This window comes from Acanthochromis polyacanthus, chromosome 20 (assembly GCF_021347895.1).
Source record: "Acanthochromis polyacanthus isolate Apoly-LR-REF ecotype Palm Island chromosome 20, KAUST_Apoly_ChrSc, whole genome shotgun sequence".
Classification (NCBI taxonomy): Eukaryota; Metazoa; Chordata; class Actinopteri; family Pomacentridae; genus Acanthochromis; species Acanthochromis polyacanthus.
This window is the reverse complement of record NC_067132.1, coordinates 23,326,901-23,353,636: the sequence shown is the minus strand read 5'-3', so window position 1 is coordinate 23,353,636 and position 26,736 is coordinate 23,326,901. Positions and strand designations below refer to the sequence as shown.

The window sequence follows — 26,736 nt, the reverse complement described above, 5'->3', positions numbered from 1 at the left end:
CCTACTTAAGTTGCTTATGGTTTGCACTGTTTTCATCATTATGCAACAAAATAAGCAAGTTAATGTATCTAAAATGACAAACAGTTAGTTTTCACTGTTAATAGGTTCTTTGAGCTACAGAAGAAGAGTTTTAACTCAAACAATATGTGATGGAATATCTGCTAGACATCTATTTTTGATGCTTTTAAAAATCAATTGAACTCATCATTTTAGGTCAAAAGACCTCAACTCAGACAGATAATGTTTATGCGTGAAATAAAAACTAGATAGTTTTGATCGCATAACTTGAAATTCAAAAAATAACTTAGTTAAATACTACTCCTACTAATACTACAAATACTCTTAGTTCTATTAACAAACAGCTAAATGAGATTCTAAGCAAGGAAAGAAAGAAAACTTTTCTTTTTTTTTTTGCACAGTGCATTTAGGTTATTACTCAAAGCACATTCCAGTAAAAAAAAAAAAAGATTGTAGTTGGCATTATTCAAATAAGCTAACAAGCAGAAATATTGGGGTTAATTTTATTTATAGTGTGATTTATCAGTATAACTTACAGTAGTAGGAATTAAAATTTAACAAAAGCAATGTAAAATACTGTAACTGACTATAATACACATTAAGGCTGATTATTTATGGAGAATTACCTCACTAATGTAATGATATATACTAGTTTAGACCATTCGGTATTAGAAACAATGAAATTTAACATAATTTATCTAAATATTATGGCTAAAATCCTATAGCAACATTAATTTTCTAAATTAATCTCACTAATTTAGATCTAAAGTTTGAACCAAAATAAATATGCAACAAATCCAATGATACCTTGGATCCCCTGTGCGCAAGCTTGGCTTTAATTTTACATTTTAATTTTTTGTGATATGTTTTCTATTGTTTCACAATCACTAATTCGGTTTAATTAGTGATGGTGTATTTGACAGTGTATTTATAAATTACAATAAAGTTTTGCCATCGTGTGCAGCATCAGTTTACAGAGTAAGAGTGACACCTGCTGGCGGGTTGATGCTACTGACAGGAGAAGCTCCAGTGGACCTCTAAATCCAGTCATTGTAATAAAGATTATTTCACTCTGTTCTCATTAATCTATTTGCGATCTGTGGCTAACTTTAAAAATCATCTGTCCTGCTTTTATATTTGGGAACTTTAAACGTTTACTTTTATTCTCGGTCATTCTGCTTCTCATCTTTTACAACCAAACTGCATAAGCAAACCTCCGCAGATTATACATTTGGACTTTGATGGTCAGAGTTATTGATCAAGCAGCAGTTGATTGGAGTTTGGATCCGTCAGTCATTGGGAAGCAGATCGGATTTGTACACTGCAGAAAATCTGGACTCTCCGCCGTGTTGATAGGCTGCTTTCTGCCTCATATTCTGTCAATCTGCAAGTCAGAGGGGGGAGAGGTCAGCGCAGCTAGCATAGCCAACTGCTCTCCACACACAACCAGGAAGTCAACAAAGTTGTAAATTTATTCCACTTTCGCTTTGTCTTTTCTGCGGTAACCTTGAAAAGGCGGCATGAGTTCTGCTGCCTCTCTGGTAAGCTCCAAACGACCCGCCTGCATTTCACCTGACACCGCACTGAGCATGAGAGATTAGCATTGCTAGCCGCGCTAGCTTTAGCCTTCCTCAGCTAACTGCTAGCCCCCATGCTAACGTTTTTTGTTGACAGGACCTCACTGTAGCAAATAACAACATACTTAGCATTAGCTCCAAGCTAGCTCGGGGGCCGTTGTTAACTTAAAATTCGCCGTGTTCGCTGTGAGTCGGTGCATTTACGATGACAGAAGCTCACTAACTACTGGAAACTTTATGAACTGACGTTAACTTGGTGTTACAGACCAAACTGTAGCCAGCTTTACTGAAGGACAAATACAAGTATCAGTCCTCGCCACAGCACAGATTTTAGTAAAGGTGCATAATATTCATTTGTGTTGAGATTAAAGGCCACAGCTACGTATTCTTATCAATCCTTATTAATAACGTCCTTATTAAGCATTTGGGACACAAACTAACATTTTTATTGCATTTTGCTGACATTTGCTGGGTTTATTTACATTTTCCAAGGACAAACAAAGCAGAATTGATATATAAAAATACAGCGACATTACTAGGAAATTTAGATATGTGTCGTTAGATTAAATTTAAGTGAATAGTTTTTTAAGGGCTGTAACAGAAAAATAGAAAGTCATTGTAATAGAACGTAAAGATGCAACAGGAAAAAAAATTAACTACCAAAGAAATTGAATAGTTTAGACAGATATGTCTTAAAAGCTTAGTATTGTGTGCTGATATGTCAGATACAAATTTAATGCAGTTCAGTGTATTATTCTAGCTACAGTTAACAATGAAGCTACAAGTGGGAAAACATAATTGTCTGTTTAAAGATGAATGAATAAATGAATTAGCTTTTCTTTCATTCTGAAAACACCTCTCAAAATGCTTTACAATTTAGAAGCAAAAACCAAAACATCAAAGATAGACAGAAATCAGCTATATTAGAAATAAACATGACAAGATGCAGTTAATGCTACAACACAGATAGTTGTATTGTAACAGGAAAATTAGAAAAATGAGAGTACCATGGTGTTTATTCTGAATAAATTTGTCTAAGTTTGTCCAGCATTATATTTACATAGCAGTATATTTAATGTTCTACACAGATTTATTTTAAAGTACTTTACAATTAAAAAGCAAATGCAACAACGCCCCCCAAAAAAGAAGAGAGCTGTGAGTCACAGGCTAAAGTGCAAAGACAACAGGGAGCCAGTGTCGGTTACGTGAACCATAAATTACTTTATTCCTCAGTTTACTTTTAATTAAAATGCAGACAGCAGTATTCTGGATAGTTGTAGTCGCTTTTGATATGCCAGTATCTAGAGCGGTGTTGTAGTCAGCACAAGTGAAAATCAAAGCGTGAACAAGGTTTCAGGACGATGCTGGCTCATAGTGAAAGCTAGCGGTTAGTAGTTGACCTTGGTGGTCTTTTGTCACAGGTTTGCAACAGTAAAACTATGGAGAACTTTATCAGTACTGACCACAAAAAGCAAAGATAAGCTGAAAGTAGCTGCTGTTTTTCTTACATTCCATTTTGGTATGTATCTGAAACCCATTTTTTGAGTATTTTCAGGTCACAAGTGGTGAAAAACTTGCATGTGACATAACAAAACAGTAATAAAACTACATTAGAGACCATATTAGGTCATTATAAACAATATCTCTGTTGGTCAGACTGAATGAAAGCCAATCAAGCCCTCTGATCTTCTTTGTTCTTTAACACATGAAGACAAAATGAGACAAACAAGCTGCACCCTTGTAGTCACTGTTTGTGCAGTCAGTGATAAGATTAAAAAAAAACCACAGAAGTAGTTTGATCAGCAGTTTGTTACCGGCCAGCAAACATCGTTTTCCGGAAGGTATTGTTTTGAGCTGCATGGTCTTGCTTGCTTGCTTGCTTGTTTGTCTGTAACAATTTGGTTTCCGCGCGATAACTCCATAAAATATTGATGTAGCCTCACCATATTTGGTACACAGGTGTACCATAATAAGACACAGGTCAAGTTCGCATTTGGTGACCGTGACCTCATTTTCAAGGTCACAGGGGTCATCTTTGTCGCCGGGCGGTCCAAGTTTGGTAGAACTTCTTGTTTACGTGTTTGTTTAATTACAAAGCGTTGTTGATGTTGTTCTGCAGACCATCGGGGAGTTATTCCTCGTCCTCAGTGAGATGGGTTTCACACAGGAGCAGATTGAGGCGGCTGTGCAGGCGGGGCATTTTTCTGTGGCAGAGGCAGCCGAGTGGTAAGTGGTTCCAGCCCCTCTTCTTAAACCTGTGTAATAGCTACAGTTCATTAAGTGCCATATGTAATATCCCTGTAGTGGATGAAAATGACTTCTTTGTCCCTTTCTTGTACCTCGATAGGCTCTTACAGGGTCAGTACCCACGGCACAAGTTGGTCAAGCAGTCGTCACAGCCAGCTGAAACGGCTTTTTCTGCGTTCAACCCTCCCAAAGAGGCAGCAAGCACTTCAGAGTCACATCCATCGCCCGCCGGCAGCAGAGGTAGTACGCCATGTCATATGGACTTGCATCAAAACTGTTTTCGTGTCCTAGAAAGATGACTTTACAATCATCAGTGGAGTGTTTGCGAACAGCCCGAGGGACGGATCGTCTGGGGTGCTGCATAGTTTCATTAGAGTTGTTTCTGTCTTTACCAGCATGCCCTTCATTGGTGCTGAGGCCGTCACAATCATGCGACCTGTCTTCAGATCCACCTCCGGTCGAGTCGCGGATCAAGCAAGACAAGAGTGACTTTGAAGAGAAAGAAAGACAACGTGTTGCTCAGGAAGCCAGAGCAGAGAGAAGACAAAAGAAACAGGTCAGCAGCACCAAAACAGCACTTCTGCTACTGACGAGGAAGAATATGTTTTAGTGCGTCGTGTCTGACTTGTAATCTCAGAGGTGAACATTTGGTTTTAAGTGTTCTTTACTGGCAGGAGCGCGAGTTGGTGTTGAAGCGGATAGCTGAGGATCGGAGGAGCTTACAGGAGAAGAATCAGACCAGTGCTGCTGCTGAGACGTCTCCTCCCAGCGGTGAAGGGCAGAAGCTTGGAGGGAAGGTTCAGACAAATGTGGACAACAACTGCATCCTCATGGTGAGGATATAAAGAAGGTCATTTCTGATTTGCTGTGTGTGACGTCAATACAGTCAGATTACTGGTTTGCACTTGCTTAAACCTTGTGACCTGTTTTAAAGTTTGAAAATGTGGAAAAAATATGTTTTCACAGTGAAACTTCTGATGTCCACATTTTCAATATTTTTGGGAAATGTTTGAACATTTTTTGGTGGAAAAAAAACAAATGTTAAAAATGTTTCTTTAAGAGCATTCACAAAAAAAATCAACCAAAATCCAGCGAAATTCGCTGGATTTTGGTTGATTTTTTTTGTGAATGCTCTTAAAGAAAATATTAGAAGTTTTACTGATATATATGTAATCTCTTTAGATATTTTTATTTTTTTGAAAGATTTTTACAAATTTTTAAAAAATATTTCCAAGAATTTTCTTGGTAAATTTAGGGGATTTTTTTTTTTTTTTTAGAAAATTTTAAAGGGATTATTTGAATTCTCTTCCTGAAGGTTTTGAAAATTTTCAGAAATTTTTTGCTGAATTTTTGGATTTTTTTTTCAGAAAAGGAAACAGTATTTTTTTGGTGCCTGTGAAATGAAGACAACAGGAGGGTTAAACTTTCTATATCTGCTGCAGATTCGGCTTCCGTCCGGTGAGTCCATGCGTGAACGCTTCTCAGCCGACGCCCCTCTACGCAGCGTCGTGGAGCACATCACCGGACGCCACCCCTCCCTGCCCTCCTTTTCGCTCCTTCAGGGTTTCCCACGGAAGCGCTTCGGGGAGGCGGAGCTCGCCTGTTCTCTGCGCTCTCTCGGCCTCACGCCTAACGCTGCACTGTGCATTCAGACCACTCCTCCAGAGACTCCTCAGGATCCACCAAGTCCTGCAGATCCACCGTCAGCGGGCCACAATGAGCCATCTCCATGTGCTGTGCCTCCTCAGCCGCACATCGTAGAACAGGAGGGGGCAGAAGGGCAGGACCCCGTTGTGCCGCCAATGCTACCGAACCAGCTGTGGGAGGAGGCAGTGAATTATGCAGGGATACCAGGGGCTCCTCCTGCACTGTCTGGACCTTCTCACTTTTGGGGTAAGAATTATGTGGAAATGCCACAAGTAAATAAGGGCAGATTTTCCATCGTACGTGTTTTTTTTTTTGGCTTTAAACAATTCCCTCAGTACAGCTAACAAACATGGGAGTCTCCCTGTTGATGTTTCAACCCTATAAGTCTATGTGGGAACCATTAGTTTTATCCCTTTTTTAAATTTATTTTGAGAAATCGTGTTTCTTGGCATGTTGGTTTGGCGGGCAGCTCGAACTACGTCAGTACCCTTTAGCCTGAGCTGCTGTTGCCATGGACAACAAGCCAAGTAGCACGGTAACAGATGATTTTAGTCTTCAAGGAGAGTTTCAGTTTATTTCTACCTGCTCTTTTTATCCTTTTCTGTTAACTTTGCAATTAAGGTTTGGGTTCCATACTAATGTAGATTTCTTAGTTATTTGTTGTGGGACCAGTTGAGGACAAAGCACAGTGATATTGTTGCTGAATTCATCTGAAATTCAACCAGAATCTATAAGTAGACTGATCAGAGGTGTAGATCGTGTGTTCCGCCTTGTCATAAGTGTAATCTCTTGAGTATTTTAAGCTCCATGTGTGGATGTTTTTTGTAGAAATACGCCGTAGGAGTTTCTCACGTTGGCTTTTTAAGTACGCATTTTTGTGTTTTTGCAGTACAGTGAACCCTCGCTATAACGCGGTTCACCTTTCACGGCTTCGCTGTTTCACGGATTTTTTTAGTGCATTTTTTTTATGCTTTTTTTAAACAGTGCATTGTGTTCTGCATCCTGATTGGCTAAGGGACTGACCAACGTGAACAGTCTCTGCGCCTCGTCTCCTCTGCCATACAGGCCAGCGCTGCCTGCTGTGGAGCGCTGGATCATTTCTCTCCTTGGTCTCCATGTAGTGAGACACTGAAAGACGGAGCCGACGGAGCAGCCTTATTCTTTTCCCCCGCCATCAACCGGACAGTGGACGTGGTCCCCAGCCGTCTCTGGCCACCGCAGCCGCGTTCCCCAGGAGAAGAGCGCCGGTGCGAGCCTTCCCCACCCCGACTGCTCCAATTGATTCAGCCGGCCCGCTCTCTGAGGCAAGAGTACCGCTGCGGCGTCCACCTGGCTGCAGCTGCAGCGCTCCCCCAAGTGCAGTATTGTATAATAACTGTAAAAAATAAACCAGACTACTTCACGGTTTTCGCCTATCGCGGGTTCTTTTTGGAACGTAACCCCCGCGATAAACGAGGGTTCACTGTATACCAAACCTCTGGGACTTTTTATTAGGTTTATGAACGAATCAGAATGTTGAATGTTATTTAAGTGGCTGTATTGTAACTGGATAATGTTTCTGGTGTTTGACAGGACGAGGCCAGAGGTTGGTTCCCGGTAATGCTGAGGACCCCGGCCTAGAGGTCGACCAGGATCAAGAAGCAGAAGAAGAACCGCCTCACATGCTAAACGGTACTATTCCCTGTTTCTAGGATTGTTGCAGAAACTTTGTCTGCTGTTTTGACCTACGGCTTGCTTTTTTTTAAAAAACTTTTTTCTCTCCATTGTTCATCCACTGGGAACTTGTATGCATTTATATGAGAAACAGATGGCCCTGGCCTTCGTTCAGCTTCAGACCGTATATTGCAGAAGTTTCCTCATGTGCAGAATATTAGACTTTCTGCCCCAGTAATGTGTGTCACTCAGGATTAGGAAATATGTAGGTGAATGCCCCCTTCTGTCCGATATTCAGTACACAGGGTCAGAACTGCTCAGCTCCACCAGTGAGAACCGAGTTCTCTCAGTGCTTACAGATGGCCGGCCAATCATATGGAGCATTTCAGAGCACGTGGTTGTGATACAGTATTCTGAATGTGTGTCAGGACAGAGAGTGAAACGAGCTCCCTCACAGTTGAAGCTAGTCTGAGAAGAACCAAAGAACCAAAGATGCTCATTAGAGGTGTGTGCTTTCTTTATCCAATGCAAAGTCAGTAAAAATACAGGAGGGATGAATGTTAGCGACGACTTAGGGTTTCTGCTTGTCGGTGTTAGAATCTTCTCATGGATTACAGCTGTCACTTATGTAATTTTCACAGGAATGCCAAGGCTGCCTTTCTTCCCAGAGAACAGGGTTCGAGGAGGATTTGAGCCCCGGCACCACTGGCCAGAGCAAGGCAACCGACTCCGGTGGGTGTCGAGACAGAATGACTCCAATGTAATATAAGAACATGCTAGGTGATACTGTTTTGTATGATTACAGATGCAATTTGGAGTCTCATGCAGCTATATTTATTAAATTAGTTGGAAGGCACTGAGGGCACGCATTTAAATATTATCGCCATAAAAACCAGTAACACTAGTAACCTGCTTTATTTTTTAAATGTATTATGTATTTAACTTTCATTTATAAAGACTAAGTTGCTCAGCTTTTTAGCCAGTTTTATAGCCACACCCTGTTAACCACCAGATGAAGACAGTAAAGGCTCCATATGGTTACATTCCATTTTAGTTGTCTTTTGTGGTTGTTATAAATATGAAGACATTTACTTCTGACATTCCTGAAGCTCCCTCCAACTAGAAAACCTCCCAGCCTTACAAAGCAGTAACGGTTTTACTGAGATGCTTTATACCCGCTGAGGACCAGCCATCTAGCTCAAACTTTGCATAGTCCTGCCCCCTCCCTGCAGACTGCCATTCAGAACAGCTGACTGAGTGGGTCATTGTGTCAGTATTCATATCTGTTTGCTTCTCTCCTGCTCTCTGGGCTCACATATTGTAATACAACAGAATGACACATTTTGGGGACTTGAGACTTTCAGTAATTTGCTGAGAAGAGGCTCCATGTGGTCCTTTAAGTGACAAGACAGTATAAGAGCAGTTGTTTAGAACAGTTGGGCCGTTACAAAACAATAAAGATGCCGTTATGTTTTTAAAGAACTAGCTAAAGGACAGTTGTGTTTGTGTGTCTTAGAGAGGCCCCTGAAGAAGACGCACCAGACCCAGAGGACGCCGGAGGTCCCGTGGCGCCTGTAGCTGCAGGTCTGGCTGCAGTGGAGCGTCTTCAGAGAGCTGCCCAGCAGGAAGACCACCATGCCCCCCAGGGACAACCTTCACCACCTAAAAGACCCTTCAGGACACCAAACGTGCCGTCCCTATGTGCCTTGGCCACCCGCGCAACCGTCCACCTCATGACTGGTAGCAAAGAGGAGAATAATCAGTTGTAAGATTCCCCATTGTTTTGTTTGCACACTGTGGTGATTCTTGGCTCTGTCTTCACTCTCTCAGCTCCCAGCATGCAGTACAGCAGCAGTCTGGCAGGCCTGACCCCGGAGCTAGCAGAGCTTCTGCTCAACCACATGTCCCGCGAGAGGCTGCTGCGTCCACGCACCCTGGAGCTCTTCTTCGGCTGCCCGCTGCAGAAGTTTGTCCTCAATTGCTACCCTTATTCCACCAACGAGCTCCTGCGGCAGCTGCGGGCTTTCATAGCGCTGAAGCATCTGAGTCTAGTCAACTCACCCCTCATCACAGGTAAAACATTTTAGACTAGGGAGTTTCTAGGCTTTTTAAATGTCACGTTTCCATAATATTTGGTGAAAGTCGCTGCTATTTTTGAATCTTCTGATCTTGTTTTGCCCAGACTCCGGCCTGTCCATCCTGTCCAGCCTGGTCAAACTTCAGTACCTCAACCTGGCCTCCTGTAGCAAACTGACCGACTCTTGTCTGCTGCATATCACAGGTTGGGCTTCTTACACTCTCAGACAGTCCTTTGAACAAAGGCTCAGACTGTTATTAGATGGGGATAACGGATTATGTAACACCACTTCACATGTACGTGCAAGAACACCAGGCCTCCAAGTAAGCTGCTTTGTTAAGTAGTTGTATTTAACATATTATTGACATTTTTTCTCTTTCCGTCAACACTTTGAAGGTTTGAAGAGCCTGTGTTTCCTGTCCCTGGACAAGACCAAAGTGACAGATGCTGGGATGGTGCTCTATCTCCAGTCAGCTCCACCCTGCTTCTCTCAGCTCAGCTTGAACCAGACGGCAGTGACTGAAGCCACGCTGGCAGTGCTGCCTACCTGTGTGCCGCAGCTGCGATTTCTCAGCATCAAGCAGACTAAGGTGCTGCAGCTACTAAGTCACTAAATTGATGATTTTCGTCTCAGTATTGCGTTAATTTACTGTTCTTTTGTGTCTTGTTCTACCAGGTAAAGGATGTGACCGCTCTGGCAGGGATGTCCAATCTGCACACCCTCAACCTGGACGGGACAGGAGTGACCGAGGCGTCTCTGGAGCACCTCGCTTCCCACCCCGCCCTGACATCGCTCAGTATAGGAGGGATCCCGGTAATAGATGGCAACCACGCCCTTCAGATCGTCTCAGGTTCGTAAGCAGAAAGGAGCATTAAAAACAGGGTTTCTGCAGGGCATTAAAAAGCATTAATAGTCATTAGGTTGAAAATTAAGGCCTTAAATGGCATTCAAAACCATTACATTTGATTGTTAGTGGCATTAAAAATTCTTTCTGCAGTTTTCAAGAAAATTGTTTGACAATAATAATATATAATTGTAGACTGCGATTCGTCAGATGTGTGCATCTGCGTAAACATGCCGAAGCATTGTGATAATTGTTCCGGCCGTTCGTGTACAATTGCCAAAAACTGCATGTTTGGAAAGTGGCCGGAAGTCTGGACCAGGTGGAGGAGAGCTGGGAAATGGGGAAATGCAAATTCCAGCAAAAATGGCCAGAAAACGTGGAATTCAGAGAATGACTGCAGCCCGTGGTTGGCCAGGGTTGGTTTCTGGATTCAGAAATAGTGAAGTGTAAGGACAGTTTTCATACAAAAATCATCTTTTACAAAAAGCCAAACCTGTGTAATTTGTTGAGTTCATGGCATTAAAATTTTTTACAGTATAGCATTGAAATGGTATTAAAAAGCATTACATTTGACTGGTTGATTTCTTCAGAAAGCCTGAAAAAATAAGCAGACGGAGTGGTCCAAAGTCTGTGTTGAATGTGAGGTTTCTATTTTCCTCTCAGGTCTAAAGCTGACTCACCTCACCCTCCCTGGACGCCACTCTGTGACCGACAGCGGACTTTCATTCCTCTCTAAGCTGTGTCTGCTGTCAGAGCTGGACCTGACTGACTACACACAGGTCACAGACCAGGGAGTCAAGCAGCTCTCCACCATGACCAGGTGACTCCCATGCTTCATGAGCTCTTTTGTTTCCGTATGAATAAAACGGATGCTGACGGGAGTGTCGTGTGCTCTTTGTGCAGCCTGAAGAAGCTGTCACTTAGCAACACTCAGGTGACAAACGCAGGGCTTCCCTCGCTGCAGGGCCTGCAGCAGCTACAGGAGCTGTGTTTGGACCGAACGGCCGTCACCAGCCCCGGAGTGGCCGGACTCATCACCTGTCTGCCCAATCTACAGGTTAGTGGTATTTGTTAATAAGCTTAGTTTCATTCTGCGTGCTACATACGGGTTTCATCTGATGTTATATCATATATTAAAGACTAGTTTTAACCTCAGGCTTAAGAATTTCCCCATTCAAATATCAGGATGTCTCACTGTATATATGATATTGTTTTCAGTACCACATATCAAACCCTGCTACAGTCCAGACCTCATACAGTATATTCATCGTGTGAGATTATAAGTAGCCAGGATTAAATGTTAGGGTCAGAGATGGGCTGCTGGAGCTTGAAAATTCACATGAAGACACAGCTCACTTCTGTCTCCCCTGTGTGGTTTTCAAAATCAAGACTTAGCTTGAACATACACTACTGTTCAAAAGTTTGGGGCCATCCAGACAATTTCATGTTTTCCATGAAAACTCACACTTTTATCTATGTGCTAACATCATTGCATAAGGGTTTTCTAATCATCAGTGAGCCTTTCCACACCATTAGCTAACACAATGTAGCATTAGAACGCAGGAGTGTTGGTTGCTGGAAATGTTCCTCTGTTCCCCTATGGAGATATTCTATTAAAAATCAGCTGTTTCCAGCTAGAATACTCATTTACTACATTCACAATGTCTAGACTGGATTTCTGAATCATTAAATGTTATCTTCATTGAAAAAAAAAAAGGACATTTCTAAGTGACACTAAACTTTGACTGTAGCATATGACTGCTTGATGAACATACAAAAAACAACTCCTCCATCCTGCACACTTCTTACCTTTATAAATAGTATATTATCTTAGTAACCTCTTTGTTTTCTGTTTATCTGTTAGTCCTATCTTTACTGAGTTGTATTTAATCTTGCGCTAGTATCTCAATCCAAATGTTTGTGTTGATGACTTATTTTTCTGCTGTTCTCCAGGTGTTGGGGTTAGCCAGTACTCGGGTGGGAGACACAGTAGTAAGAAGAGGTCTGATCCACTGCAATCAGCTTGTTAAACTTAATCTCAGCCGGACACGGATCACAGACCACGGTAAGGTTAAGCCCTAAACTTTATTAATCCCATTCATTTGACCACAGCAGACTGATTTAAACAACCTCACTGTGTTTTCTACCTTCCCCTCAGGTCTGAAGTTCCTGAAACACATGCATCTTGCTCAGGTGAACCTGGATGGCACAGGTGTGAGTCTGATTGGAATAGCCAGTCTCCTGTCTTCTACCAATATCAGCAGCATTCGGGCCAGTAACACTCGCACCATTCCCATTGATGAGGTCTCCGACGAGGAGTGGGAGGCCCAGTGAGCCTCGATACCTTCGGTCGGTCCACTTATACTCTACCTGAGCACGGCTGTGATTGCTGCTGCCGCCGCCCCCCTTTCAGCCCCTGAATGAAACATGCTGCCACCAGGACCCTCTGGGAAACAGCGTAACCGAAAACACTCCTCGTACTTGCACTGTTTCGACTGCAGCTAGTGCCACTAACCCGTCAATCATGCACGCTACGTTGAAACCTTAAACGGGAGCCTTGTGTATAGATAGAATTACCGGTAATCAATATTTAATTGCACACACTTGCAGCCCTTCGTCTCTGGAAAACTCCACCTGACAAACTTTATAGCTTTAAAGCTTCATGTGCAGCCTTATAGGTCGGAGTGACCTGCGTTTCTCCTGATTGGCCCTTCTGGAGCCGACTGGCAGACTAAATATTGGAAATATATAACACCGCATGTACGTTCAGACTGCAACGACTAACAAACATATCTAGACATTAAATGAAAATTTAAAATTCTCATTTCAACCAGATGCGGTTGTATTGGATGTGAAGACAGATGTCTTCCAGGAATCAATTTGCTACCTACATTGAATCTTGAGCTGTATTCATGTCCTGTTGGATTTACATGAAGAATTATTGCCATCTTTGAGAGTAGCTCTTGTCTCCGTCTCACTGTGGCAGTAAATGTCAAGCAGGGGCCCAACTTATACTTGATTTTTTTAAGCCGATACCTATATTGATATTTAAGAGTTACAAAAATATCAGAAGTATCAGCAGATGTTCATTTGTCAGACTAGGGCAAGTAAAAACATCTAGTTAAACACCATAATACAATCGGTTTTAATGTTAGCTAAAATGATTGATTAGCTGTAGATTAATTAAAAAATTTTGGATTGCTCACATTAACAATTTGACATGAACAAAGCTAGTGAGTAGCTTTAGAATGGTTTATATGGACTCATGCCTGCATGGATTTGAGTTTTCACAAAAAAAAATTTAAAAAACACTGAAAAATTCTAGTTTTCCTTTGGACTGCATCCTGGTGATGCGCCGGCCTCAGTTGATGTTTAAATGGCTGCAATGTTATCCTTTTGTTGAGAATTATGCCAAGAAATGTTTCAGAGCCCGGCTGTTTCCGCTACAAAAGCGAGCAGTGCACACCCACAGCGTAGTGTAGAGGCTGTAGTGCAATGTAGGATCTATGCAGCCATCAGGGCTCACCACACACAACCCAAAGCAACTTCTTTAATCACTTTGAAGTTTTTCCTTCTTGTTTACAGAGATGTAAGAGTTTATTTTCCCTAAAGGCTTTTGATTTTTGGATACAAGCACTGTATTCAGTACAATTAACAATAAAGTCTTCTCAAGCTAAATGTGCTGTTTTCATGTTCTGTTTATTCAGACAAACCTTTTTATTGCATTACATTGTTAAATAAGGCAGAACTGCTCTTTTACACGGAGAAAAAAAAAAAGAAAGTCAACTTTTAAATTTCATAAAATATGACCTAAAAGCTGCTGCATACATGATGGGATAAAACAGAACATTCGGAAAAATAAAACTTTTCTATGAAGACAGCACAATGGAATGCATTCCAAAATGCACTGAGATGCTTCAGGTGAATCAGCCAATCAGAGTGCAGCCTGAGGTGAAGGGAGACGAGGGATTGCGTCAGGTTCAGCGCTGTGCAGAACTGTCAAACCGAGATGGATACAGTACGACATGTACAAGAGACGTGTCCAATAAGATGCATAATAGATTGGTTCTGGTCGGGTCACTTCCTGCTTCTCCCCCTCTGGAGGCTGCAGGTAAATCCATGATGCAAGATAAAGGAGCGGCTCAGTGGGATGTGGCTTTAGATGTCATGCGCTTGCTGCTTTTCAATCTTTGATTTCAAGTGCTCCTTGTACGCCAGGATGTCCCCGTTCCACTTTGTGATGGTTTGATTCTCGCACACCCAGATCTCCTGCGCCACCTGGAGGAAAGACAGTTATTACAATGATGCTAGCAGCAGCTTAAATCAACTTCAGTTCTTAAATTAATCCATCAAATGACACAAACATACCTGTTGAATTAGCCTGAAGTCGTGGCTAACCAGCATCATGCCGCCCTCAAACTCGTTAACTGCTTCCGCGAGCGCATCGATCGTCTCGATGTCCAAGTGATTGGTGGGCTCATCAAGGAACAGCATGTGAGGGTTCTGCCAGGCCAGCCAAGCAAAACACACCCGGCACTTCTGACCATCTGACAAGTTCCTGATCGGACTGACCTAGAGGGAGTTTCAGATGTCGATTTAGAGACGCAAGCCAGTTTTTAGCAAATTTGAACAGGTGACAAAAATGAAATTGTGAAATAGGCTTGCTTCCTGCTCTGGAATGAGTCAGTCAGGCTGTATGATGTTACCAGAAAGAAGTGTAAGAGTCCACAATGCCAAAAAGACAAAACTAGTTTGCAAACCACCAAAGAAACAAAACTGCTCATCTATGAGAGACAAGGAATAAAGTCTTCAGGATTTGTTTTAATTGAGCAGTTATTTGTTCATTTCAGTGGGGATTGGATGCATTTCATGTTGTCTGGAGGCAAAGACAATAAAATAAGCGGAAACTCTGAGATTGCCGTGTCAGAACTTATTAGAAAATGAAACACGCAAACAATCTCGAGTGTGTAAACCTTTGCCGAAACGGGTAGCTTTTCAAATTGTACCATTTCCATTAAACCTTCATGCCATAATTCAAAATGCGCATAAAAATGTGTTATGGAAACATGTAATGAATGGCTTTAGGCAGAGAAAAAATAAATAAATTCAAATGAGAGTTTATGGAAAGCATTCCCTTCCTACCTGCTGTTTTCCTGTCAGCCCATAGCGACCGATGATCTTCCTCATCTCCTCCTTTTCTTTGATCTCAGGGAAACACTTCATCATGTACTCCAAGGGAGACAAGTCGAGTTCCAGCTGCTCTGTCAGATGCTGGAACATAAACAGGTATATAGGAGGTGCTTAATTTCAGTCGTCCTGTCAAAATCCTCAGGAAACATTCATCACAACAGCAGGCTGAGTCTTACCTGGTGATATCTGCCTATCTTGACGTGAGAATGTTTGCGGATCATGCCATCGCTGGGTAGAAGCTACAAACAGAAAAGAGGAATAAACCCAAATACTCTGAAGACAACTGCAAATTGCTGTTGGTAGTAGGTAAATAAACCCACCTCTCCCATGAGCAGCTTCAGCAGTGTGGACTTCCCAGCTCCATTGGGCCCCACCAGAGCCACTCGTGTGTCCAAGTCAATACCAAACTCCAGGTTTTTATATATGTGTGGCTACAGGAAACAAACGGATGAGTCACACTGAGAAACAGATCTACATTTCACTGGAAAAAGATGCTGTAACCTTCAGGATACTCACTGTGCTGTCACTGTACTTGAAGCTCACATTCTGAACCATGATAACAGGAGGAGGAATCTTCCCACAGGGAGGAAAATAAAATGACAGAGTCTGTGGGAAACAGGAAGGTATTAGTGCCCTGACAACGCATTCACCACAGACCACAACAACATGTGCATCACTGGGTCTGAAGTCTGAAAACAACCGCCTGGCTGTAAAGCTGTCAGTGGCTTCCGGGCCTCAATTTCAAGCTTATCAGTGAAGTTACATTACCTTGTCATTTACAACTCTTTCAGTCAAGCCTGACGCCACCATCTTCTGCAGTGTCTTCTCTTTGCTCTGTGCCTGTCGTGCCAGCTTAGCAGAGCCATGACCAAACCTGGCTATGTAATTCTGGAGGAGAGGAAAGTACAAAAGCACAATGAGTCCAAGTGTTGTTTTATAGAAACTCCTCATTCACTCTAAAGCATAGAAGAAAAACAGATACACTCAAAAGCCCTGAAGAAACTGTTTAGCCGAGGTTGTAAGCCGCCCACATCCTGACATTTGATTAATTTAGTTGACTTTTTCTGTGTGAAATGGTACTTCTGCCTTCTCCCCTGAAGATTAATGTTGCATTTCATTAAAATTTAATAAACTGCCTGTTTGAGCCCACTATATACCACAAATTTTACAATATTTCCTTCCTTTTCAACAACTCTATACCAGAGAATGAATTTTGTCACTTTCCACCTTTGCTGTTTTATATGATATGAGACATTATAAAGAAAGGGCTCAATTCATCTTGTCTTAAGCAAAGTGATTAGTTTCCTTAGAAAACTGTTGACATGAGCTCATTTGAAGTCTCCTACCCATGTAGTAAAAACACTCCACCACATGGTGTCCCTCATTCACCTTCATGTGTGCTATCTGGTCCTGTTCCCAGTTGAAGCGCTTCATTTGGTTCTCCTCCAGCTCCTCCCTGGTCTTCACATACTGGTCATAGTTACCCTTAAAACAAAAATAGATTTGCACGGTCATCCAACAGGATAACACAGAGACATAATTAGTAACAGCTCACCCTGAGTTTCCTCATCTAGAACTGTGAGATCACATATGGCAGTTCATTCAAGATACTTCAAGACCTTCAAACTATTCTGACGGTGGCTTCTTAATTTTCCATTAATGCACAAGCAGTGGTTTCAGCTGTGTGTTCTTACCGTGTAGTATTTCAGTTTTCGCTGATGCAGGTGGATGATGTTGGTACACACACCATTCAGGAAGTCCTGAGAGTGTGAGATGAGCACAAGAATTCGCTTGAACCTGAAAAGAACCGTCAGGTTGATTAAAATGCAATTCCATGCAATGCAAACTGGATGAGTCAAGAATTGAAGTGGGAGACAAACTTACGACTTGAGCTCCTCCTCCAACCACACACAAGCATCCAGGTCCAAGTGATTAGTCGGCTCATCCAGCAACAGCATGAAGGGCTTGATGAACAGGGCTCTACAGAGACCATGAACAGTTAGCAAAAGCAAAACTATTCAAACCTACGCTGGGTCAAAGATGGATGCATGTCACTAAGAAGTATACTAAGCTCCAAGTCATCACCTGGCCAGAGCTACACGCATCCTCCATCCTCCACTGAAGTCCTTCAGCTTCTTCTGCTGCATAGCAGTGCTGAAACCCAAGCCGTGGAGGATCCGGGAGGCTCGCATCTCTGCTTTGTCTGCATCCAGCTCCTCCAGACGCTCATACAGCTCCATCAGCTTCTCACATTCAGCTACGCAGAGGAACATAAAGGCAATTAGTACTGGTTTCAATCGAAACCATTACAGCACAGTTATGCGAAACATCAAGACAGATTTAATGTTCAGTGTTACATTTTTGTCACATCTGTTGCTGCTGATAAAACTGAACTTCACCCTGCATGGTTTTGCACTGCATGATGTATCACATGTAACTCACAGTCTTCATGGGCAAGTCTCTCCGCCTCCTTCTCCAGCATAATCCTGGCTTCATCCACTTCCATGACACACTGCAGAGCCGTCTTGTCGCTGGGGGCCATCTCCCGGGTCAAGTGGTAAATATCTATGTGCTCCGGAATGGGGATCTCACGATGCCCAATGGCTGACAACAGCATGGATTTACCTGGCAGATAAAAGTACAGAAAAAAAACCTCAACATTACTTGTGACATCAAAAAAGCTCACCTAAAACTTTCGGGAAGTGTTTAAATTGAGCAGTTGGAAGACCAGTGTAGATAGGTGATTATTTTTGTGTTTATAAAGATGTAAAGATGCTAGCAGGTTGTAACTGGAGATAGGAATTACCTGTGCCGTTAAGGCCGATAAGGCCATATCGTCTGCCTGAGTTGAGCTCTAAGCTGGTGTCTGCTAGCAGCTCCTGACCGTGGAAGGTCAGCGACAGGCTGCTTATGTGGACATCAGTGCTGTTAGGGTGAGAGGCCAGTACGCCTGTCACTGCTCGTGCCTCTGTCTTCCTCAGCTCAAACTCATCCAGCTCCTTCGTTAAGCTAGCAATGCCTGTAAGAAAGAAATGAAATGGAGAAAATCCTGTTGAAAATTTTTGCTCACGCTAGTTACGAGCCTATAGACAGATATAAACGTGTGGTATACTATCCAGTTTCAACACATAAGAATATGACTGTAGCTCAAGAATGATTGTGAGAGATTAATCGTCCTCGCACCATTGCTCTCTGCGCCGTTACTCTGAGGTTCTGGTTGTTCACCCTCCTCATTTACTTCATCTGGCTTCTTGGTGCGCTGGCGAGCTTTGGCAGCCTCCTTCTTCTTTGCTGCCTTCTTCTTAGCCAAATCAGATGGCATGGTTGTGCAAGCCTATTCAACAGCAGAAAGCAAAAGGAAATACAGAGATGAACAACCTCACCCTCTACTAATACCACATTATGTCAGGAAAAGCATTAGATTGTACACAGAATCTCTGTTGTGTCAGGATTTCAAAATGCTGGGATCACCTTTCTGTACACCAGTCAAACATCATCACAGTATGAATCAGGGTAAAAATGAGTAATCGCTTACATAAAGTGGCATTAGGAGTACACAGTTGCCAGTGTTGTGCCATAAACCAATCGCCTGCCAGAAACAGATTGTTGCAGGCGAGATTGCATCCTCCTCATTAAAATTGTAAGTTTATATATTCATAACAAACAAATACACAGAACTTTGTGTCTCTAGAGACAATAAAAAGTGAGTCTCTATGACACTATGTTTGTGGTAACTGAATCATTGTGAACAAATATTGTTTGCAGTTTATTGTGCAATCTATGGTGTCATTTAGAATGATTGTAGGCATCTTTTTCCATCGTTTAAGCTGTGTGTATCTAGTATGCTTAATATCCTTGTTTCAACTAATCAATGTTATTTATGAATGGTTTTAATCAGAAAACAAAGGACTTATCTGTTTCGCAATTATCCTATACCTTATACAATTCACATGAATATAATCAGTCATTTTGATGCATTAAAAACATTTCAGTCACAATACAGTGACTACAATCACTTTTTAGGGAGGAGAACTGCATTATGAGTTTAATTGGGCCTTTAAAGCTATTTCAACCAAATGGGTTGGTTATATCTGAGGTACAATAAGACAGAGATGCGAGGCCAATTTCTCCCGCGGACTGAAACTACCGGCGTGCCACTGTCAAAAAAATGTGCCGGTAGCTGAACTCATGGTGTAACTACAGCTTACAGCCGACTGTAACGATGGATCTACAGTGAAGGCCTAAAATGGTCATCGATACAGCGCTTCAACCCCAGTGATAATAGTGGTAACGCTAACCAGAACCGCATTTTGGTTCCTTCCAGTCCCACCTGCCCGCACGTTGGGCTCCTCTCGGTATAATGCCTGATAGCTCAGCTGTTAGCCGCTAACGGGGATGCCGCTAACGTTAACAGGCGGCCTTGTCACTTCACAGCAAACTAGCCCATGGCAACACCTAAACAGATGTGTCATTTGATAAACCCAGAATGTTAAAAATAAAAAGCGAATAACAACAAATTTGATAAACTAGACGTTCGGCGCGGTAACCTCCTAGCTAACGGGCCTGAGCGGCTAACGCTAACTTGACGCAAGGCCCAACTAGCTAGGACAAAGTATAAAGACGGCTAACAAGTGTTTTACGAGCCGGAGTTTGTTTTAACGGAAGCCGGTGTACGTTATTCATTTAAGTCGCGGTTGTCAAACGCCGGTAAAGCGGCCCTTACCTAAATAATGAAGCGCTGGTCTCCGGAGCACACCGACGTCTCGTGTCCACTTTTCGCCGGGTGGATGTAGCCGCTCGCCAAACCGCCAGACGGACCATATATGGTCATAGAGGGCGGTGAGGAAGAAGGTCCCTCCTCTTCTCTCGGGACTGCAGTAAAATGTCCCTTTACGCCTAAACTGGAAGCTAATTTAAATCAGCTAAATTATATAATTATCAGCTTGGACCAAACAGGCAGGTGCCGAGTAAAAAACAAACAAACAAACAAACAAGCTGATTTAAAAAAAAAACAGCGATGAGATGGATCGATCTTACTGAAGACACTGATAAGGTTTCTAAATGCATAATTTCACATCGCATTAAAGATCCATGCGTCGATAAATGTGTGCGATAATCACGCGTTAATTTTAAACGTGACATTTTCTCATTGTGCTCGAGTGAATTCAGTTTATAAATCTTATCGCTGAGCTCAGGTCTGTAGATCAGCGATCAGTCAGAGGTGATGCTGCAGCCGCAGACAGTCAGTGATGATGAGGCTGAAAACGATGTGAGAGGGAGGCTGTTCCTACACTGTACGCGTGTGTGTGTGTGGCACTCATATTACGAGGAAGTCAAGAAACTGACGAAAATGGACGACATATGCATGGCTGTGCTCGGCGGCTTTTAACCCGTTTGAAACGACGAAAATGGGATCTATGCCCTCATGTCAGCGTTCGTGGAGATGGATCGTCGTATCTGCACTAAAACAACAACGGACGCGATGCTAGCTTGCTAGCTGCTCTTTGATGTTTGCTCCTCCGGCAGATAGCCGTACTAATTTCCGATTCAAAACTTTTGAGTCGTCTCGCTTCGATTTGTTCCCATCACTCGATAAGCAGATTAACTCAAACCGTCAACTTTACCAGGTGACGTTTAGCGTGTAGCTACGTTAGTTAGTCGACTTTGGAAGTAGCTGTTAGCTAGCCGAAATTAGTAAAGCTAATTAACATAACGTTAGCACTAAAAACAGGGTACGTGACAATACAGCCAGCTGGGGTAGGTGGACAGCGGTTAAGTCGCTGTAATAATTTAAGCTGTTGGTATTTATTAGTTCTTTCAGAGGCACGAAGTAGTTTTAACCGGTAGCTTTGCAATTTAAGCATCTCCAGTAATGACATTACAAATAAAACTGTACAGAAAGTGCTGTAATAGGTAAATTTCGCATCTAATCTTCGCTTCATGTGCAGATAATCAACTTTACTACCTCACTAGATGATGCTGAGGAAAGCTCTTGATATCTAAGGAGGTTTTCAGTCAGTTTTTTTTTTTTTTTTTTTTTTACCAAATCCATTAACACTGGTTCATTTGTGGTGACCGTATGTTAAACTAGGGCAGCAGTGTTGGCTGTAAAAGCTCTGTAGGTAGTCATTTTTTTCCGCGACATCCTCATCAAGTGAAGCTCACAACTGCCAGATATGCGTCTGTCCTCGTTTTTGGCCCTGTTCAGGCCTGCTTTGCCCCTGATCCTGGGGCTGTCTCTGGGCTGCAGTCTCAGCCTCCTCATGGTGTCCTGGACTCAGGGGGACACAGATGACTCCTGTGGGGATGAACTGGGCAATGGCAGGCTGTTCATGGGCAAAGGGGAGGCCCAGAGAGACTCAAGAGACGGAGCTGGAGACGAAGACTTCCAGCCACGGATTGTACCCTATCACAAGGACCCCAACAAGCCACACAAGAAAGTCCTGAGGTGAGAAGTGTTTGCTGGTGTTTACATTATACTAAAACCCATAGACATGCTCTCCAAATCCTCATGGGCGTGGAAGCTGCAAAATGATCGATTATGCACTCAGTTGTCAACTATTAAAACAAATCACCACCTATTTGGATGATCGATTCATCATTTAGAGTCACTTTACAAGAGAAGAGTGCAATTTTCAGGTTCTAGCTTCTTAAATTTTTGCTTTCTTTCCTCCTCTATGACAGTAAACGAAATGTTTTTGGGTTGCAGGCAAAGCTAGACATCTGAGGACATCATTTGATCGACATCTTTCACCATTCTGACATTTTATAGACTGAGCAACTAATAGATGAATCAATAAAATGAGCGACAATGGATGTAATTGCTATAAACACATGCAGCCACTGACTATTTTTTTCTCTCAGTTGAATGACATTTGTTAAAGACACACCTCATGTTACTTGATATCTAATCAGATTTGTCTTAAGACACTGGAGACACTTTGAATCCAGGGTATTTACGTTTCTTAATTCTCTCTTTAATAGGCTTATTCCTCCTCTGCAATAATCTAAACGCACTGAGTAGGATGTGCAGTATAGGTGGCCTATAGAGGAGAGATTATATCTGGCAAATCCCTTCAAGAGCTCAGATGTGAAGACCAGACCTGCTGATGTATAAGATTTCATCCTCTTTCATGTCTGATTGTGTGAATCTTCTTACAGTCAAAAATGAGCAGTGTGCTTTATTTTTTTGTTGAGTTAGTGTCTGTTGTGGTATATATTACTGTAATGGCAACAAGCTCACTCTTTTGAGTCTTCTTTGACGTTCTCATTGTGATTTCTCCTTTATCCCCCCCCCCCCTCCAGAACTCGATACATTCACACTGAACTGGGCATCCGTGAGCGACTCCTGGTGGGCGTCCTGACCTCTCGGGCCACCCTCAACACGCTGGCCGTGGCGGTGAACCGCACCGTCGCCCACCACTTCCACCGCACCTTCTTCTTCACGGGCCTGCGCAGCCCCAAGGTCCCTCACGGCATGACCGTGGTCGCCCACGGTGACGACCGGCCGGTGTGGCTCATGTACGAAACGGTGCGGCACCTCCATCAGCACTACGGCTCAGACTACGACTGGTTCCTCTTGGCCCAGGACGACACTTACCTGCAGGCGGATCGTCTGTCGGAGCTGGTGGGCCACCTCAGCGCGGGTCAGGACCTGTACATGGGCCGGGCGGAGGAGTTTATCGGCGGGGAGGAGAAAGCACGCTACTGCCACGGGGGTTACGGCTATTTGCTGTCTCGCAGTCTGCTGGGCCGCCTCCAGCCTCACCTGGACACCTGCAGAAACGACATCCTCAGTGTGAGACCCGATGAGTGGCTGGGCCGCTGCATTATTGACTACCTGGGTCTCAGTTGTGTAGAGGTGCATCAGGTAAAAGTAGTCGTTTTAGCAGTTTATCCCTCATGTTGTCCGAGTTTTAAAGTTTGAAAATGTGGGGAAAAAATAATTTCACAGTGAAACTTCTGATGTCCACATTTTCAACATTTTTGGGAAATTTTTGAACATTTTTTGGTGGAAAAAAAGAAATGCTAAAAATGTTTTCTTTAGGAACATTTGCAAAAAAATCAACCAAAATCCAGCGAAATTTGATGGATTTTGGTTGATTTTTTTTTTGTTGTGAATGTTCTTAAAGAAAATATTAGAAGTTTTATTGATATATCTATAATAACTTAAGATATTTTTAGGATTTTTTTTGGAAGATTTTTACTCATTTTTTTGAAAATATTTACAAGAATTTTCTTGACAAATTTGGAGGATTTTTTTTAAAAGTAAAACTTTTAAGGGAAACTTAATTTTCTTCCTGAAGGTTTTTCAAATTTTCAGAAATTTGGGGATTTTTTTTCAGAATTTTTGGATTTTTCAGACAAAGAAACAATATTTTTGGTGCCTGTAAATGAGGACAACAGGAGGGTTAATGCACTTTTTCTGCAGTTTATTCAGGAGTGTCTGTTATGCTAACATGTCTTTTGTTTGTTGATGTTTGTGTGACTCACAGGAGATGACCTACCGATACTTTGAGCTCGGTAAAAACGCAGATCCAGAGCGTGAAGACAGCACGCAGTTTAAAAATGCCTTCACAGTTCATCCTGTTTCTGAACCGAACCTCATGTACCGCCTACACAAACGCTTCAGCCAGATAGAACTGGAGTGGACTTACCTGCAGATCCAGCAGCTGCAGGTTAGTGAGACCTGTTTTTTTTCACACCTATAAACAAGTAAAAGTTTTCCTGTGTGAGTCACATGTGATGTGATAAGTTTTATGTGAAAGTGTGTAGTTTCTCCACCACACCTACCCTCTAGGTAAAGGAGAAACTCCTGTTTGATACATTATTTATGTGAGTCAGGAAGCCAGGGGAGGAGTGTTTTGCTCAGACATGAAGTGTTACATTCCAGTGTCATCTAATGCTGAATATGATCTGCTTAAGAAGCCTCATTATGTAGTTAGAGAACCTGCTAATGATAGTGGATTACAGCTGTTCTGACTCAAATGTAAATATCATTTTTTGCCACAGAGACGCGTCTTTACAGAGTTTAAATGTAGTTCCTGTTAGGCTTTGGTTTTACACCTGACAAATTACCTGTGTGTTCTCCTCAGACGCAGATCAACAACCTGAGCGACCTCACACCAGAGGGTAAAGCCGGGGTCACGTGGCCGATAGGAATCAACCCTCCCTTCAAGCCCCGGACCCGCTTTGAGGTCATAAACTGGGAGTACTTCACAGAGGAGCATATCTACTCCTGCGTCGACAGCTCTCCAAAGTGTGAGATGAGAGGGGCCGATCGTGCCGACGTCAACGCGATTCTGGAGATCGCGGTCGAGCGTCTCAACGAGCGCTACCAGCCACAGCTGCGCTTCCGCAAGCGGCGTCTGCTTAACGGGTACCGCCGCTTCGACCCCACGCGGGGAATGGAGTACATGCTGGACCTGGCACTGGAGGCCTACACCCAGAAAGGCCACAGCCAAGTCATCGCCAAACGGGTGAACCTGCTCCGACCTCTGAGTGCCGTTGAGATCATCCCCATGCCTTACGTGACAGAGGCGACACGGGTGCAGGTCATCCTTCCCGTCACGGCCCAGGATCAGGACTACGTTAGCAACTTCCTCGACATGTACGTGATGAACACTCTGGACACCCATGACAATGTTCTGCTGACCTTCTTGTTCATATACGACCCGTTTGATGCTCAGCGCGTCAGCCAGACTGATGTGTTCGCTGGCATCAAGGCTATGATCGGGGAAGTGGAGAAGCGCTATGGAGACGTGAAGATCCCCTGGATTAGTGTGAAGACTGAGGTTCCCTCACAGGTCAAGCTGATGGACATCATCTCTAAGAAGCACCCGGTGGACACGCTGTTTTTCCTGGCCAGCGTTTGGACAGAGGTCAACGCCGACTTCCTGAACCGCTGCAGAATGAACGCCATCAGCAACTGGCAGGTCTTCTTCCCTATCCACTTCCAGGAGTACAGCCCTGCTGTGGTGTACCGCGACCAGCAGCCCTCCGCCGCCTCCTCCTCTTTTGCTTCCGAGTCGCTGCGAGACGGCCACTTCGACCGACAAGTCTTTGACGAGGCTTGCTTTTACAACGCGGACTACATGACGGCACGGACCAAGATGGCCGCTGACATCCTGGACAACGAGGAGCTGCTGGAGAGCATGGACGTGTACGACATATTCGTCCGGTACTCAGGCCTGCACGTGTTCAGAGCGGTAGAGCCGGCTCTAATCCAGAAATATGTGCGGCGAACATGCAACCCACGCTTCAGCGAGGACATCTACCACCGCTGTGTCCTCAGCAACCTGGAGGGTCTGGGGTCACGGTCGCATCTAGCAATGGCTCTGTTTGAGCAGGAACAGGCCAACAGCACATAGAACCGAACCTGGAGAACGCTGAGACCTCACACATCCTGCCTGGACTGAAGGATGCCGAAGCAGGAAAAGGTGAATTTTCAGTTTTTCATCAATGTACTGAAGTGCTCATCCCTTTTTTTTTTACGGTGCAAAGAGGTCAGGATCAGCTAAAAAAGCAGCACCATTTTTGCTCAAGGACTCTTCAGCAGAGCAGATGAGTGCTGATACCTCATCTTAAAGTTGTATCCTGCTGCTGGAAACCTCTCTGCCTGCTACCTGGCAGCAGAACTCCTGACTTACGAGTCTACAACTTTAAATCCGTCTAGACGGTGATGAATTATGAGTCATGGAGGTGTCACTTTGCACAGCTCCCTGAGCGGACATACTGAGGAGCTCTTACTTGTATTCCTGCCGCGTTCTCACAGGAAGCGAGCGACAATATTTATACTTAAAGAAATATAGGAGGTTGTGTGTTTAAGTAATAAATGAACAAAGGCCTTCATTGTTAATAATTACCTGAGAAAATAAGTTGAGCCATAAGTCTTCCTGTGAGGAGATGTTTAAAATAATACTGGAGACAAGCTGAAGCCATTGGCTGCCTTTTCTTTAAGATATGTTCTTTTTAAGAGGTATTAAAGAGAGATATTTCTGCTCAGACTCGCCTGTTCATTCATACTGCTGAGAGTGTGTAAAAGTGCTTGCTTCAGTCTAATTAGACAAAAGGCAACTGTTTACAGGATCTGCAGCATGCTGGGGCAGTTATTCCTGGAGGTATCTGTTATCTGCTTGGCAGAGCTGAAGAAAAGGCAATATGGCAGAAACATTTTGTGGCCAGTAATGACAGCGTGCTCATATTCACAGTCGTACATCTTGCAGTCTTCTCAGTTTGCCTAAAAGCTTCTCTGCAGCGCCTGGAGGCAGTGAACAGTTTGTTCCGAAGCAGCCCGCCCCGCCTCGTCTCCTCGCATTAAGTCAGTAAATCTCCACCCCTGCCCGGGCCTCCCTCACTTTTTCTGCACACATGTGTCTTTGGGGGGAGAAGTGAAGCCGGTGCCAGGAGGGGAGGCTCCTTTCTACCTGGGCGAGGCAGCCGTGGTATGGCTGGTTTACCTTCATCAGGCTGATTGGCTTAC

At 43.4% G+C, this 26,736-nt stretch overlaps 3 protein-coding genes across 3 annotated transcripts; 2 read left to right on the top strand and 1 right to left on the bottom strand.

The window, feature by feature from the left end:
- The first annotated feature begins 1,390 nt into the window (after positions 1-1,390).
- On the top strand, positions 1,391-13,742 carry si:ch73-173p19.1 (uncharacterized). The gene is made up of 17 exons (XM_022196250.2): positions 1,391-1,559; positions 3,715-3,821; positions 3,943-4,082; positions 4,238-4,398; positions 4,517-4,675; positions 5,285-5,735; positions 7,062-7,160; positions 7,784-7,874; positions 8,659-8,882; positions 8,973-9,215; positions 9,325-9,423; positions 9,616-9,809; positions 9,896-10,070; positions 10,728-10,884; positions 10,968-11,121; positions 12,018-12,129; positions 12,223-13,742. The coding sequence occupies exons 1-17, from the start codon at positions 1,539-1,541 to the stop codon at positions 12,396-12,398; spliced, it is 2,763 nt and encodes a 920-aa protein (XP_022051942.2). The 5' UTR covers positions 1,391-1,538; the 3' UTR covers positions 12,399-13,742.
- Positions 13,743-13,744: 2 nt separating this feature from the next.
- On the bottom strand, positions 13,745-20,098 carry abcf2b (ATP-binding cassette, sub-family F (GCN20), member 2b). Its single transcript, XM_022196253.2, has 15 exons — positions 19,978-20,098; positions 18,438-18,588; positions 18,061-18,273; positions 17,697-17,879; positions 17,340-17,511; positions 17,139-17,234; positions 16,949-17,051; positions 16,644-16,739; positions 16,023-16,142; positions 15,771-15,860; positions 15,575-15,685; positions 15,431-15,493; positions 15,207-15,335; positions 14,433-14,636; positions 13,745-14,342 (listed from the first exon to the last, which is right to left on the bottom strand). Exons 2-15 carry the CDS (start codon positions 18,574-18,576, stop codon positions 14,223-14,225), a joined length of 1,839 nt encoding a protein of 612 aa, XP_022051945.1. The 5' UTR covers positions 18,577-18,588; positions 19,978-20,098; the 3' UTR covers positions 13,745-14,222.
- A 117-nt stretch (positions 20,099-20,215) lies between these two features.
- chpf2 (chondroitin polymerizing factor 2) lies at positions 20,216-26,258 on the top strand. The gene is made up of 4 exons (XM_022196251.2): positions 20,216-21,702; positions 22,560-23,124; positions 23,750-23,932; positions 24,350-26,258. Exons 1-4 carry the CDS (start codon positions 21,431-21,433, stop codon positions 25,622-25,624), a joined length of 2,295 nt encoding a protein of 764 aa, XP_022051943.2. The 5' UTR covers positions 20,216-21,430; the 3' UTR covers positions 25,625-26,258.
- Positions 26,259-26,736: the final 478 nt, after the last annotated feature.